At 46.2% G+C, this 16583-nt stretch overlaps 1 protein-coding gene across 1 annotated transcript; it reads right to left on the reverse strand.

The window, feature by feature from the left end:
- Positions 1–427: 427 nt before the first annotated feature.
- LOC309593165 (uncharacterized protein) lies at positions 428–16160 on the reverse strand (the record flags this gene model as incomplete). Its single annotated transcript, XM_082317320.1, has 4 exons — positions 428–1366; positions 7259–8074; positions 9925–9952; positions 15235–16160. The coding sequence occupies 4 exons, from the start codon at positions 16158–16160 to the stop codon at positions 428–430; spliced, it is 2709 nt and encodes a 902-aa protein (XP_082173446.1).
- Positions 16161–16583: the final 423 nt, after the last annotated feature.

The raw sequence follows: 16583 nt of genomic DNA on the forward strand, positions 1-16583 counted from the left end.
TTTCTCTGGAATAGACATTTTTCTACTAAAGTGTCCCATATCCCTCCATTTACTGAGCAGGTATCGCAGCTACATTGAGGCTAGGGAGTGACACGAAAAATCAGTGACATAGGTGTGTTGGCATACACATTTAACACAAGAATATATTGCATTATATATAAATATATAGTATAATATACATGTAATATTGTACTTTGTATATACACATATACGTATATATATGTACAGCTTGCTGTTCATAGAACCAGAGACCTCCTAGATGTCCTTTCTGACCAAAAATTATTCCACGTTGGGCTCAAAGCAGGGCTGACTTCACAGCCACATCAGGTTGCTCATGGCCTCATCCAGGCAACTTTTGAATATCTCCAGGGCTGGGGGCTCCACAGCCCCCGAGAGCGATCCTGTATCAGGTTTTATCAAGGAGGTTTCAGAGCCTGACCGCGATTCTTTCTGCTGTTCTCCTCAGAGCATCCTTCACCTCCTGGTTCCTCAGGCTGTAGATGAGGGGGTTCAGCATCGGGATGACCACCGTGTAGAAGACGGAGACTACTTTGTCAGTGTTCAGGGAGTAACTAGAGCTGGGGCGTAAATACATGAAAATTGTTGTCCCATACAACATGGTCACGGCTATCAGGTGGGACGTGCAGGTGGAGAAGGCTTTTTGCCTGCTGTCAGCTGAACGGATCCTCAGGATGGCAAAGGAGATGAAGATGTAGGAGACCAGGATGGTGGAGATGGTGCTGAGCTCAATGACGCCAGCCAAGGAGAAGAGGACCATCTCATTGATGTAGGTGCTGGCGCAGGACAGAGCCAGGAGGGGAGGAACGTCGCAGAAGAAGTGGTTGATGACATTGGAGTTGCAGAAGGGCAGCCTAATGATGAAGGTCATCTGTATGATGGAGTTCAAGACACCTCCAATGTAGGACCCCACCACCAGCCACATGCACAACCTCCGCGTCATAACAGAGGAATAGAGCAGGGGGTTACAGATGGCCACGTACCGGTCATATGCCATGATGGCCAGCCGGAAACACTCAGTCGTCACTAAGACGATGTAGAAGGCGGCTTGGCCCATGCAGCCAACGAAGGAAATGGTCTTCCTCTCCGATAGGAAGTTCACCAAGGTCCTGGGGGCAATCACAGAGGAGAAGCAGATGTCAACAACGGAGAGGCTGCTGAGGAAGAAGTACATGGATGTGTGGAGTCGTGGGTCACCTCGGATAACGACAATTATCCCCACGTTGCCTGCAATGGTGACGGTGTAGATGAGCAGGAACAACACAAAGAGGGCTGCCTTCATCTCCGCTTGGTCGCTCAGGCCCTCGAGAATGAACTCTGCCACTAAGGTATGATTCTGCTCTGCCATTCAGGGCTTCGCATCTACCAAGCAAGGAAAGAGCCTGAAAATACAGGACAGTGGAAACCATGCCTTTATTTATTTGAACTGAAATGGGGTAACTTGATAATTTACACCCTGTGCAGCCAGGGCGCCCGGATCATTCGTTTCTAGGGAGTTAGAGCGGATGGACTGCACTGTAGCCATCTGCTCTGAGCTTGTCCACCTTTACAGTCCAGGGAAAGAGGAGTTCCTTCTAAAGGGAGAGCATCCCGGCTTTCCCAAACACCTTCCCTGCCTGCAGCGAGGCACTGTGGAGGGTCTCTCACTTTCTCACTGTGGGCAGACCTTCAGGCAGGTTCATTGGTATCGCAGGATCCCATTTTGGTACCTACAGTTGGACAAGATTGATGGCTATAGCAGCAGACAGGGATTCAGGTGGCACAGACCGAATCATCAGCTCTGCCCTTGACCTCCTGGGATTAAGTTTTTCCTCCACATTTGTTACCCTTCCTCCCCATTTCAAACCCATCATGATAAGGTGCCCAGAACAAGACAGCTCTGATATTGGCAGCAGCTTCTGGCTATAATTCTAATAGCTTGGAGTAAGAGTAAAAATACTGTAGCTTTCCTTTGTTGGTTTTGGAAAAGACACTGAGGTAAAGGGGAAAAAAAAAAAAAACCAAACAGTCTTTAATTTGTTGGGAAGCAGGGACGGAGAGAGGAAGGGGTGCTGCATGATCCTAAAACTCATTCAGGACACGAGGAGTTTAATATTACAGTCTCCGAAACCTTGGGGAGATGAAGCCAGGGAGACCATGAGAAAAATTTGGGTCCAAGGCTGTTATTTGGAACCAGGCTAAGCATCAAACCTTTCCTTGATACAATTTAGAGAATATACAATTAAGAGACAAAACACCATAAAATCTGTCTGGATTTCCCCATGACATTCAGAGCGAAGGTACCAGCCGTGCTGTTAGGGTCCCCTGTATGAAGAGTTTATACAGGTTTAACAAACGATGAATCAGCCTTTCAACAAGCGAGCCCATCGCGTCCCTGTTCACCGCCGCCCTCGCCGCGCTGCAGCGGTCCACGGCAGGCACCATGAGCCGCCACGATACGCTGATGGCTTTAATCATGCCTTCTATTTCCAGAAGTGGACTTGGAGATGAAACCTGATTTACAGAAGTGATTTGAGTGTCAGGAGGTAGCTGTGAGTGTTTACGAGCACGAAGCAGCTGTAATGTACTCACCAAGCCCAGACAAAAGTGGGATCCACGATGCTGTCCTGGAATATAAAGTCACACCGGGTGCTCTCCCCAGTGCGCACAAACAGTGGCATTCGACGGCAAATTGCACCCCGTTTCCAGGTGAAAACACGGGATGGCCGAGAGCTCTGGCAGAAGGCGTGAGGGAGGGGAACGGTCAAGGGGGACAAAAGAGCCAGACGGAGAATTCACTGTTTTAAGATGCCATCTGAGGAGGAAAACCTTCTCGGAGGGAGCCTGCTGGTGGCCCAGCATGGCATCCCGGTGGCTAGGGCGCTCACGAAAACTTCTCTCACCCCATTTTCAGCAGGCAAAACCCCAGCAGCTCCTGCCTCTCCCTTCAGCTGGAAGAGGAGTCAACGCCATGGATGAAACCATGGAGCTGTGCTGAGCCAACTCGCTCAACTCCGGTTGCCTAGGTTTAGGCGCCCAGTTAAGCTGCTCACCCTAATGAAAATGTGAAATACAGTTTCTGTCCCTGGTAACTTGAAGGTTCAGAATAAAATAATTAAATCTTTACAAGATTAAAGATGAGAATCAAAGCCTTACCCCACCAGATGAGTGCCAGGATCAGAAGACTCATTGAAGAACCATTCTCCGTCAGCAGGATGTTTCTTTATAGAAATATTCTTTACTTTTAAAAGTGAATATCACTTTATTTCAGGGTCAGTGGGTGGGTTAATCTTTCCTTGAGAGCGTTCTCCTCTCTTCTTCTCCCAGGCTCCTTAAACATACCATAAGCACGACGATTTCTGATCTTTCAAATTCAAAACACTGGAGTGCATCCCAAGTGCAACCCAGCAGAAACATTTCATCTTCAAGCAATGCAGAGGAGCAAACCTCTACCTGCCGTAAATCAGAGCAGCCTCCCAAAGGTAACACTGCTGCAGTGCTTGATACCGGAGCAGGGGAGCCCCAGCAGAGCTCACCTGGACCTTTCGGGGAATGGTCACACCTACCTGCGGATGAGGGTCACCTCCTCTTTGGAGGATGCTACAGGCTCAGGGTGTCTGCACAGGAAACCTGGGGACTAACCCTTGTCCTCCTAGCTTCCAGATAAACAAGGGTGTCTCTCCTGAGCATTTGAGAGCCTCCTGCGTATTTTCATCAGCAGAAGTTCTTCCCTCGCAGCAACGTGTCGCTTTTATCCGTCTCTCCGCGGGTCTTTGTGGGCGACGGGCACCTCTCCTCAGGGAGCGAGTGTTTGTCATGGCTTTGGCTACAGTTCAGGTCTCCCAGAGAAGCGAATCTTGGTTGTATATTGCTGGCTCCTTAGTGAGAATCTGTGAGTCACAACAGTCTAAACTGCTAAGAAAGGCTTAGCTACGTGTGCGGGAGGATGCAAAATCCTGTCCTGATTATTGTCACAAATACCAATAACCTGTTACAACCCTTGGCAGCCTCAAGGGACAGAAGAGGTAGAGATCCAAAGGAGCACAAGTTATTCTTCACAAGCCCCTCTGACAAGCAAGGGGGAGATGAGAAGGTGCAGCCAAAGGGCAATTTACTCCAACTATCCTAAACACCTCTTGCAAGCAGCTTAGGCTGTGGTAATTAGCCCTGGATGGATGCCTGGAGCAGATGGCTGGGCTTACAGGAGACGAAGGCTGACCCAAGCCTCCGGGCGATGAACGAGCCTGAAAGGCTTCCAGGCTACTGACGGTTAAGCACAGGGAGGTCTACACAGGACCCACCCATCAGAACATGATTGACAGACAGTCCATTAAGTCTTTTTATTATGCGCCAGATATTCCTGGGAATATCTCGGCCACCCATTTTTTCCTCCCTTTTGCAGAGAGCCAGGTCATTCTGCTGCTCCACTTCTATTGCAAGATCAAAACCATCTCATCGCAGCCCGTCTTGAAAAGAGATGGTGCTAATCCAGTTCTTTCTACAAACTTTTTTTGGGGCTAGAAGAAAATTGATAGCATATTCCTGGTAATTTCAGTGTCATTCATCTCTGCTCAACACACTCAATAGATGCCAGCTTCTTCCACTGTCTGGAACATTTTCAGTTGTTTACAATTCACACTATTTCTTTCAGTATACCTGATTTTTCCCTTTAAATAATAGAAGCCCATGCTTTTAGATTAAACTGACAACATGGATAGAGTCACCATATAAATAGCAGATCATATCTGGATCCTATTTGATCCATAGACGGGATTTATTCATCTAGCAGTTGTCAACAACATTAAGTGGAGACATGTGAGCCAACTGCCTAGCCTCTCTTTGCTTATGAAGGTGGTGGTTCCGCTGTTCAGACATGGGTGTCCAGGACTTTGAGACCCACCATACACCTCTCCCGCTCCCCTAAACGGCAAAAGTCTCCCTACGTCTTATGCCATACCTGCCAGACCTGTGTCCATATGTCCCATGATATCTCAGGTGGAATTAGATGGATCAGTAGACTCAGTGTAGCCCGGAGGAGGATTCGCCATGTCCAAAGGAGACCCACATGTGGTCACATGAACAGACAAGTTTTCTGTCAGTATTACTGAGAGCCTAGAGGACACGGACACATGGGATGGGTCTGGCTGAGAGAGGGACATGCGGGATGGGTTTGGACTCACCTTGCTCCAGGTCAGCAGGACATACGGACGTAGAACTGAGCTACAGGTGTCCCAGCTTCTCTTCCAGTCTGTGCACTCCAACGGTTTGATTCAGTTGGCCAAAGATGTGGCTCTGGCAGAAACGCTACAGGACTTACAGGAACCCATGACCTTCTGGAGGAGCAGCTGGAGCCCAGCATGAAACCTTCACTGGCCCCAGCGACCAGAGCCAGCACAACCAGCAACAGAGCAGCACCTGCACCAGCAAACCCAAATATTGACAGAAGGGCTGACCCCAGACGAGTGTTTTGGTTGGGCGTAGCTCTACAAACAACAATATTTTAACAGCAGGGTTTATATTTGGGGAGTTTGTGCCAACACTTTCACCACTGATTCACATTCGTTCCCACTTTGTTACCAATCATCCAGGTACAACTCGCAACACCCCTTCTTGCAAAGGGAAATAAAAACATGCTTTCCAGTTATTTACAAAAGAAACTTCTTTTGCTTCTTACAAACAGATGACACAGAAAAACAATTTGTAGAAAGCAGTTACACAAATAGTCATGGGTAATTAGGTATAAACCTTTGAAATGTTTATCACTAAATTCTTCATCTCCCTTTATCGGCCATGCGGCTGTGTTGTGTATTGCTGTGCCTAAGGGTATCTGTGGCCATTCATTTTCCTCTTATAATGGAGGCAGAAATGGAAAGGAGGAGTTGCAAATAAAAAAAAAAAACCAAACATGAAAATAGTGTATAAACTGAAACCTGACATAGGGAAATGCCACGACCCATAGGCTGGGTGGGCTTCAGCCACTGTAAATTCAGATGTCTTGAAGTTAAATATGTCAGAGTCTTGTTATATTTCCTATATTTCCATTATGTCTTTATGCAACGTAGCTCGCCCAAGCCATTCCCCATGCTTATTTTAACAAGAATCACTGGCTTTTTTTCCTGCTAGGGAGGGAGACTAAGATCAGATTTAACGTTTACCTATTCAGTTTTGAATTTGGGCAGTTAAATCCCACAGCTAATGGTCTTTCAGATACAGATAACTACACGCTCTGAGAAAATTAGAAATATTAGGTTTATTGTAACTAACACACCATGGCTTTACTGTACATCCTTTGAATATAGGTAGTTTTGAATATAGGTAGTTTTGAATATAGGTAGTTTTGAATATAGGTACTGAAAGATTCCACTAAGCAGTACATTTAGGAACTGCCACTGTGCGATATTTAATGTTGTGTATCAACAAAATCATTTGAAGTATTTATTCACTATAAAACACATTTGGAAGGATTAAAGCGCAGCAGAAAATTTTTAACATACCTTTGAACATACTTTGGTGGGTCACTGTGGCGAAGAGGGTTCAGAGGAGTTCCTCTCAATTTTCCCCATTTCTTGCAGGTTTAGGGAAAGGTTTCCTCCTCTCCCACCCGAGCCTCCTTGGTCTGCTCCGTGCGTTCTCCTGCATGCTCCCATCTGTCCTGGGGATTACCTGGAAGCACTGAAGTTCACCTTAAATGTGTAGCTCCCACCTCATGGCTGGAAGAGGTGCAGCACTTGGTAGGGATGTAGCACACTGCGCTGATGAATGATGGCCAAACTGTAGGAGAGCCATGAGTAGGCTCAGGCCAAAGACAGCTGAGAAGAAAACGGTCCAAGTCCTCAGCAGAAACATCATAAAAGTGTTATTTTTACAGGGCTGAGCTTTGTCATATATTTCCCTTCAAGAGAGAGGTGACATGGGGTTGCCTAAGGAATGGTAGGTCCATGAGGGAACCCAGCACACACTTGCCTCCAAATATTCAGAAACAATCCGGACGTTTTAACACATTTCCCCACAAATCAACCTTTGGTTCTTCAATGAGTACGTATTTCTCCTGTTATGAAATGCACTATCTAGAGGCAAATGTACAACAAATGAATCCCACGTCAATACAGCCAGACTACAAAATGGACAGTAATACACAGAAGAATTATCACAGCTTCTCTCCAATTTCAAAAAGACCCCAAAACACAGACCCCATTCCTAAATGCCAAACCATTTACCACTTTAGCAGGGAAATAATTGCTCTTTTCAGAGCACTCTTCACCTCCTGGTTCCTCAGGCTGTAGATGAAGGGGTTCAGCATGGGGGTCACCACCACGTAAAAGACAGACACAATTTTGTCCCTGCCCAGGGAGTAGCTGGAGCTGGGCCGCAGGTACATGAAGAGAAGGGTCCCATAGAAGATGGTGACAACCACCAGGTGGGATGCACAGGTACCAAAAGCTTTGCGCTTGCCCGGTGCAGAGCCCATCCTCAGGATGGTGAACAGGATGCAACCGTAGGAGATGAGGATGACTGATATGGTGGTGACCCCACTGAAGCCCCCAAAAACAAGTACCAGCATTTGGTTGGGGTGAGTATCAGAGCAGGCCAGTTTTGTCAATGGTGGCCCATCACAGAAGAAGTGATCGATGACATTGGGGCCACAGAAGGACACTCTCAACACAAAACCCGTGAGCACCATCGAATTAAAAAACCCAACTGCATAGGACCCAGTCAAGAGGGAAAAGCAGACCCTGTGGGACATGACGACAGGGTAGCACAACGGGTTGCAGATGGCAACGTAGCGATCGTACGCCATCACGGCCAGGAGGTAACACTCCACAGTCGCAAACGCAGCGTAGAAATACAGCTGTATGAAGCAGCCAGCAAAAGAAATGGTCTTCCTTTCTGATGAGAGGTTCAGCAGCATTTTGGGTGTCACAACTGAGGAGTAGCACAGGTCCAAGAAGGACAAGTTGCTGAGGAAGAAGTACATGGGGGTTTGAAGCTGGGCATCCAGCCAGACTACAACAATGATGCCAAGGTTTCCCACCACAGTGATGACATAGGCGAGCAGGAAAACCACGAAGAGGGTAACCTGGAGGTCGAGGCGATCCGTGAACCCCTTGAAAACAAATTCTGTCACCATAGTCCAGTTTTCCCAAACCATCAGCGTGCAAGAGACTCCCAGCTCTCAGGCAGGGAGGCGATTTCCATGAGATCACTTACAATGACTTAATCCCTTGCTTAATTATTAGTGGGTTTTAATCCTGTGCTCTGTATGTAATGAAGACATTTTCTAATGAAGCACTGCCAGACAGCCTGGCAGGGTGCTCAGTCGGTCCACAACCACCTGGCCATGCAGGGACCCACGTCTCCTGCCTACATCTGCCATTCAAGCTCTTAAACCAAGCTTTGAATATAACTTCTACCTTCACGTAGCGATTTCAAGGAAAGTATGAAACCAACAAAGCGAGTTTTCCCTCGGACATCACCGTGGTCTTCGCTCTGTGCGTTGTTTCCCTCTGTGTGCAGTTTTTGCAATATTAAGGGAAGAACAACTCACCTTCATTAATGTTCGTTCCGATAATACACAATATTAGCGTTCACTCTGCTTTTCAGGTTGATGATGTCCCAGAGACTCTTTTTATTATCCCAGGTAGCTCTGGGTTTGACTTTGTTGCTCAGGGCTTCTTATTCTAAGTGCTCAGAAGCAAAAATAATGTGTGGGTTTTTTTTTTAAATAAGTGATTGCTAACAAAGTTAGTGGCTACTTTGGGGAATAAACTGCATTTCAATAACTGCTCTCATCTCATGAGAATAAACACATGGACAGAAGAGCATAGGCATATAGCTTTCCTTTTCAAATATCTTCCAGCTTAGCTGGTGACTTGCTAAAAATTGTGCTCTCCCCTTTATTTCTATCAGTTAGCTGACATTTTAAGCAAACAGTAACTTTCAAGCAACTGATTAACATGCCAAATTAAGGTTAGGAAGTAAAACTTCCTTCTAGAAAAAAGTCGTAACATAACTACGTGTCTCAAACACAGACATTTGGGGGCAGTTTAAATATAGCTCCCTTTTCTCAATCAGAAAGCCTCAGTCTGCCCTCTTACCAGGCTGGAGTACACTGCAATTTCTTTTTTATTCCCCAAGATGCCACCTCTTCTCGTTTCCTTAGCAGATCCAGCCTTTTTCAGGCTGAAGTACTCTTGTGCCTGCCCCTGTTATTAGTTTCTCCAAGGAGATCATTCAAAAGACAGACAAAAGCTGCACCTTTTTATTTCAGAGAAAAGCTAGAAAAGTAATAATACAGAAAGTTAGACAATATCCTATTAAATTCACTTGAAAAATGTGTGTTCATCTCATAAATAGGATAAAATAAGTAATACGTCCCCCAAAAGGATTGTGCCTGGGCAGAGGGTAAACACGTAAGACACATTAAAGATTTCTTCTGTACACGTATATATTTGTCCCAGTGCAGCTCTGACCAGTAGGCAAGGATATGTTTTCAAAGAGAAATGGCAATTTTTGCTCTTGTGACAATCACTGCTGCATTTCTTTGGCATTGCCTCTAATCAGAGCTTTCGTACCTGCCTGCATGACTCTATTGCACAGAATCATCACTGACTTAAGAAGAAACTTATTTTCCCACCTTCTAGCTTGCTTTATAAATCAGAGCTTCAGGGCAGCAAATTTACTCCGAGTCTCCTTTTCTTCTCCTGTTTTTTAATTCTACACAGCATTGGATCTCCATGTATGGCTGGGTCTCCCAGAGGCTCTTGTCTTCACTATTTATTGCTTTCCAGCTTAGATGGTTGGGATGAGCTGCCAACAGCCTCACTGGGCACGTGGCCCCATGCCAATCACTCCTGCTTTTTCTCCCCTTCAGACATAATTGGAAAGTTCCCTTAGTGATTTGAGGAGTTAGAGGTCTGGAGCTATCACCTCCTTCACCCTTAAGATGGGTTGTCTTCTGGGAGTAAGAATACGCCAAGATCAGAAATTGCTGCGAGGTTATTGAGAAACAGCATCTCCTAGGGACGGCGTCTCGGCCTCCTGTAGCTATGGAAACACTCAAGCTGGAAAGATTTACCCATCTTTACCAAGCCTTGGGAATCATAAAGAATACTCTACCCATTTCCAAAACCAAATGTTGCCAGCCTACTGAAGACCATAATTCTAATATCAAATTGGGAAATGGAGGAGGTACTAAGGACCAGGGAATAAAAGTTGAATATAACGTTACATTTATTACTCTATTGCCCTCCCTGAGCATACTGTCTCCCATGGTACCCGTGTGGGGACATGGTCTGGATGGAGTGAGACTGCCAGGGGAGTGAGCACTGGCTGGGCTGTTGGGTGCAGAGGGTGATGGGTTCTGCTCTGCCTGGACGCTGGGAAGTGCCACAGGGGTTTGTCCTCTTCAATCTCCTTAAATAGAGTCAAGGGGGACACCATGGTGTGCAGGGGACCATCCCACAGTACCTGAGCAAGGCAAGTAGGGTAGACCCAGAGGCCTGGGCCAAATTCAGCCAACTCCAGACCATCAGGTAAGTTGGTGACAATGAGGAAAGTCCAAGCTCAAGCCAAGTTAATCCTCTGGTCAGGTCCAGCAGTTCCTAGGTAGGTCCATGATCAAGCAAAGGCACAGGTCAAATGAGTCCATAGCTGTGCATGCCTATTGCTAAACTGGAAACCAGCACTCCTCTAGCATAAGCCAAGAAAAGAATGAGCTCCCTGGGCTGAGCTTAAATAGGGCTCATGGGCAAATGGGCAGAGGGTGGGGATGAAGGCCCCAGGTGAGGCTGATCAGGGCCATTAAGGCCTATTAGTTCACGCTGGGAGACATGAGTCACTGTCTGAAGATGCCCATTTCTCACCATTGAATATAGTAGAAGCCCAGAGTCACCAGCTCAGGTGTGGTCATCCAGGCCATAGGTACCTAAATGTGGATAATCGCACCCTTACTGGAAAACTGCTGTCTAGTGTCCACAGAGGAACATCAGCTCCAGAGATGGAGTCAGTTGCGCTTTATGAACCATTTGAGGACCCTCTGAAAGACATGAAATGTCTCTAAACCCATTTTCATTCTGCCGGCAGGGTCAGACCGAAACCTTTGTGTGGTCCACAAGTATCTCAGAAGCATCACACAAGCTGGTCACCACTGCTGCTGTGTATCTCTGCTCAGTGATGGCTCATCCACATGATGTCTTTCAGATACCCGAAGCAGCACAATGGCTTTCAGAATTGCATTTCACCACTCTTCTTTTCTTTTCTTTTCTTTTCTTTTCTTTTCTTTTCTTTTCTCTTCTTTTCTCTTCTTTTCTCTTCTTTTCTCTTCTTTTCTCTTCTTTTCTCTTCTTTTCTCTTCTTTTCTCTTCTTTTCTTCTTTTCTTTTCTTTTCTTTTCTTTTCTTTTCTTTTCTTTTCTTTTCTTTTCTTTTCTTTTCTTTTCTTTTCTTTTCTTTTCTTTTCTTTTCTTTTCTTTTCTTTTCTTTTCTTTTCTTTTCTTTTCTTTTCTTTTCTTTTCTTTTCTTTTCTTTTCTTTTCTTTTCTTTTCTTTTCTTTTCTTTTCTTTTCTTTTCTTTTCTTTTCCAAACCCTGCCTTGAGGAGCCCTAGGGGCTTTCTCCCAGGAGAGCAGGAGGGACGGTACTTACAGCCCCATCACCCCCAAGCTCAGCTATCGGAGTCTGGGAAGGAGCACGTCTCTCTTCACATCAGGTGGTTAATAGAGGTTATGCGGACGCGTAAATGTTCTCTGCTGCATTTGGGATAAACCCTTGGCTCCCATCACTCGGTAGCAGCGAAGGCACAGGAGGAGCCGTAACGCCAAGACAAAGCAGAGCCTCTCCTGCGTTTAGACAGGGGTTTTTCTTCTTCATGTCCTCATGTCCTCTTTTTTGGGGGGCTCTTGGAAAACAGCCTTACCAAAGCAGGTTTTCTTTATAATAAGAGGGAGTGATGGCTTATGCAAATTGTTTTTCTTTTACTTAGGCAGCTAAAGCAAGATGAACTGATTTATGCACGTGTTAAATAAGGATGAGTCTTATTTTGTTATAAAGAAATGCAACATTTCAAATTGTCAGCAGAATATAGTCAGTAACAAATCAGCCTTTGGAATCAGCACGTTTTAAAATTAACTCAATTTTCAAGTAAGCATCTTAATGCCCATGTTTTGGGCAAGATACCACTGCCAACACGAAAGAGTTGTATCAGCTAGGAAGCAAACAGTATCTTAAGTGAGAAAACCTATGATGCGTTAAAACAACTGGATTTTTCCCTAATCCTCACAATTTTATGTAGGTTCTTCCACAGTTTCTGCACAAAAGTCATTTAGCCCTGAGAAATAGACCTCACAATCTTACCTTCCTTGGAAGGTTAACGGTTGGACTCGATGATCTTAAGGGTCTTTTCCAACCTTGACGATTCTATGATTCTATGAAACCAGGAGGAGCGGGAGCCTCAAACCTTATTTCACTTTGCAGTCACCAGCCTGTAGGAAGAAATTACCCTGAATTATTCCAGGCTTCTCTTTCTCGCAGAAAACACGAACCATAGTTTTATTGTTTTATAACTTTTTTTTCACTGATAAATATGTATTTTTCTTGTGAGATTATTCACCGTATCCCTAAACTCCAATAAAATTCCTCATTGTTACCTGCAAGTTATTTATTAGAGTTAAGCTGCTGGGGTGGGAGGGAACATTGTGGAAGAGTAAGTGCATTTTAAAATTTGCTTGCTGAAAAAAAGTAAGATACAAGGCTTGAAAAGATACAGTGCGTTTGTTTCTGACTTAAAAAGTGAAAAAGCTGGTGGGAGTCAGGATCCCAAGCCATACCTTTGAGTACCCAGGGGAATCCCTCCCCAGGCTGCACACCCGGGCGTACATCTTCACTCGAAGGAAGAAAGTGTAGGCAATAAAATTAAAAATACAGGACGATGAACAGTGCTGAGGCTGCCCGGTGTTAAGGACGATTTCTGCACAGTGATAGCGTCAAGGGGGCCTGCCATTCATTTTAAGCAGTGTTTTACATTCCTCTTAAGTGCCATTTGCTTAAGCGGGGAGACAAATGGAATTACACCCAGAGATGTGTATCAGTATCCCACGTCCAAATGCCCAGCTCATGCTAAAGCACGGCGTGAAAACCAAATGGCCTATTTCTTTTAAAAATTAAGCCTGTGTCTAGTTTCCATAGATGAAAGACAATCTTGAACACGTAATCTATGGGTAGCCGATAGCTGCCTGGGTCTGAAAAAAGCCAAAAACCAGCAGTTGTGCAAATTATGGCTCATGAAAGAAGGGGGGACATAAAGCATGGTACGGGAATGGCCGTGACACTGGGGAGGGGGCAGCAATGCTTCATCTTTACCTGGTAGGCACATAAGAGAAGCAGCATCCTCATTTCTGCTCATCCTAATTAATTCCAAAGGACGTTTGCTGTTTCTTGAGTGCACACCCACAAATGTTTGTGATTGGGTGCGATTCTGCAACTTCCGTGCAAAATGCAGCAAAATTCAGGTGGGCTGGATAAGCTCAGCCTAGCGTCTTCCTTCTCATACGCTTGATTTTGGTTGCCCCTCGCCTGTTGATGCCGCTCGGACACCTTCGGGTGGCATGATGGGTTCTGACCCCGCAGGGTTACAGACCCGCCTGCCTTGTCTGCGGCGGGGAGACACGGCAGAAAAATATCTTTCCCTTAGCTGTTGTGAGTAGCACGGGAATAAACTTATATTTGGAAAGTAGACGGATGGGGAACAGTCTCTTTTGTGTGCTCCGGCAAACAGCAGTGGGAGAGGAGACGTTGTCTTAGGTCTGGGGGAAAAGTGGCTCCCACCTGCAGCTGAACGAAGGAGCTGGAATCGATAGAATTAAAAGCTAAAGAGCTTGGCAAGACAGAGACTTTGGATATCAGATCATTTCTTTCTTTTAAAACCTTCACCACACCTTGTTATTCTTGCCTCTAGTTTGTTGGATATTTTTGCTTATAGCGTACATATAGAATCATAGAACCATAGAAAGCCCAGGTTGGACCTCAAAAGATCATCTGGTCCGACCTTTCTTGAGAAAGGGAGCCCAGATGAGAAATATAATATGTAGGACTCGTTGCTGCTTGATGAATCACTCCACTCTGGGTGTCCTTATTTCCTCTTGGTTTTAATTAAGTTTCCAAAGCAGAGACAACTAAAATGCTCAAATGTTTACCCGGACTTGGTGTTACGTTCCTAAAAGAGGTCTGGATTGCCATGGTCTTGTGTGTGGTGGATCCAACTCAGTGAACTTCCAAGAGGAACTTCAGTCTAAAGTGCAGGGGAGGCAGAAACTCCTGAAATATGAGAAACAGGCTTGACTTTTTGGCAATACTTTTTCCACTATGAGCATCATTGCGTTATTTTGCTTCAATCTTTGCAGAGAAGGGATCTACAAAATGTAGAAACCTGTGGCTGTAGGCACAAACTTCCCGCATGAAATACATCATAGAGGTCCTCTCCGTAAGTGGTTCTGACACCTCAAAGAGCAAGCAGCTTTTTGGCAGGAAGAGCTGGAAATGTGCCTCTTCGGCCTCTGCTTCAGGTGCAGTTAGATCAGCCTGACCGTTTTGGAAAGAGAAAGTTGAATGCTCTGTGGATCATTCAAACCCTGGCCCATATTGACCTGAGCATTTAAGACTGTATTTGTATAACCTAGCCTTATCTATCTAAAAATCAGTTACCAAACCTTAAGCTGACCGATGCCCAGCCCAGCCCCGCGCAGCGATCGCTGCCCCTGGCCAGCTCCCCCCAGTTTCTATACTGGGCATGACGCCATACGGTATGGCATAGCCCTTTGGCCAGTCCGGGCCAGCTGTCCTGTCCGTGTCCCCTCCCAGCTCCTTGTGCATCGGGCAGAGCATGGGAAGCTGAAAAGTCCTTGAGCAGTGTAAGTACTACTTAGCAACAACTAAAACATCAGTGTGTTATCAACACTATTCTCATACTAAATCCAAAACACAGCACTGTGTCAGCTGCTAGAAGGAAAATTAACTTTATCCCAGCCAAAACCAGGACAATGAGGTTGAGCTTCATCTCAGCCAACTTCAGCTATGCAGAAGTTACATGCCTAATCTGTGTCACCTGACTTCTCCCTATAATTAAGGGAGATAAATTATAAAGAAATTACCCTCACTACACCTTCGTACAGACTTCAGTGGAATTTTGAGTCCCACTCAAAACAGCCATAAGGAAATACTCTCCTGGGCACCAGCTTCCTTCCCTCACTGCCTTCTCCCAGCCGCTCTTCTCAGGGCAGCCTTCACCTCCCTGTTCCTCAGGCTGTAGACCAAGGGGTTCAGCGTGGGGGTCATGATGGTGTAAAACAGCGTGGCCGCCTTGTTCTCCTCCAACTCGTAGGTGGAGCTGGGGCGCAGGTACATGAACAAGATTGCCCCATAAAACATGGTGACGACCGTCAGGTGGGAGGCGCAGGTGGAGAAGGCTTTCCTCCTGCCCTCCGGAGAGCGGATCCTCAGGACAGCGGGGAGGGTGTAAGTATAGGAGACAAAGATGGTGGTCATGGTGCTGAGACAGTTTATGCTGACAAGAGCAAGGACAACCACCTCGTAGGTGTGGGTGTCGGAGCAGGAGAGCGCTAAGAGCGGGGCAATGTCACAGAAGTAGTGGTTGATAACATTGGAGCGGCAGAAGGAGAAAGTAAAGATGAAAGTGGTGTGTGTCACGGTGTGCAAGACGCCGATGGCGTAGGAACCAGCAACAAGCCACTGGCACGTCCATCTGCCCATGATGGTGGGGTACAGGAGGGGTTTGCAGATGGCCACGTACCTGTCATAGGCCATCACGGCCAGCAAGAGGCACTCGGTAACCCCAAAAGCGACGAAGGAGCAGAGCTGGGCTGCGCACCCCAAGAAGCTGATGGTTTTCTCCTCCGTCAAGATCTGCACCAGCATTTTGGGGAGGATGATGGAGGAATAGCAGACATCGACAAAAGCCAAGTGGCTGAGGAAATAGTACATGGGGGTGTGAAGGTGAAGATCGGTCCGGATTAATATAATTATCCCGAAGTTCCCCAAGAGGGTCACCATGTACATGGCCAGGAAAGCCAAGAAAAGGGGGACCTGGAGATCCGGGCAGGTGGCCAGCCCCAAGAGAACAAACTCATGCACATCAGTGTGATTGGCAGGTGTCATTGTCTGTAACACATTCAACCTGGCAGATGCAGGTAAAGTGATGGACAATGATTTGGGCAGCTCAGCAGGACCCTCAGCTTCCTCGGTGTCACCGAAGGGAGGCAGAGCACTTCCTACCAGAGGGTCATGAAATGTCAGCTGGCCTCCGGCTCGCTCTCGCAAGAGCCAAGCCTCCGTCCAGAGGCTTTGAAAGGATCCTAAACCCAAAACCTACTTGTCAAGCTGAGCAGTGAGAACGCCCACCCGGGTTTAGCTCAGCATTTCATCTCCTACGCAGCTCCCTGTCTCTGCCTTCCTGGGGAAATTTAACACAGGGGGAAGGTCAATACACTGGGCATTTCGTAGTAATAACCTTTTTTTTAAAATTCAAATATTCAATGCATTTTGGTTTTTCCTTAGTAAATGACAGGTACATTTTGAAAA

Source organism: Platalea leucorodia (genome assembly GCF_965183815.1).
Source record: "Platalea leucorodia genome assembly, chromosome: 7".
Taxonomy (NCBI): Eukaryota; Metazoa; Chordata; class Aves; order Pelecaniformes; family Threskiornithidae; genus Platalea; species Platalea leucorodia.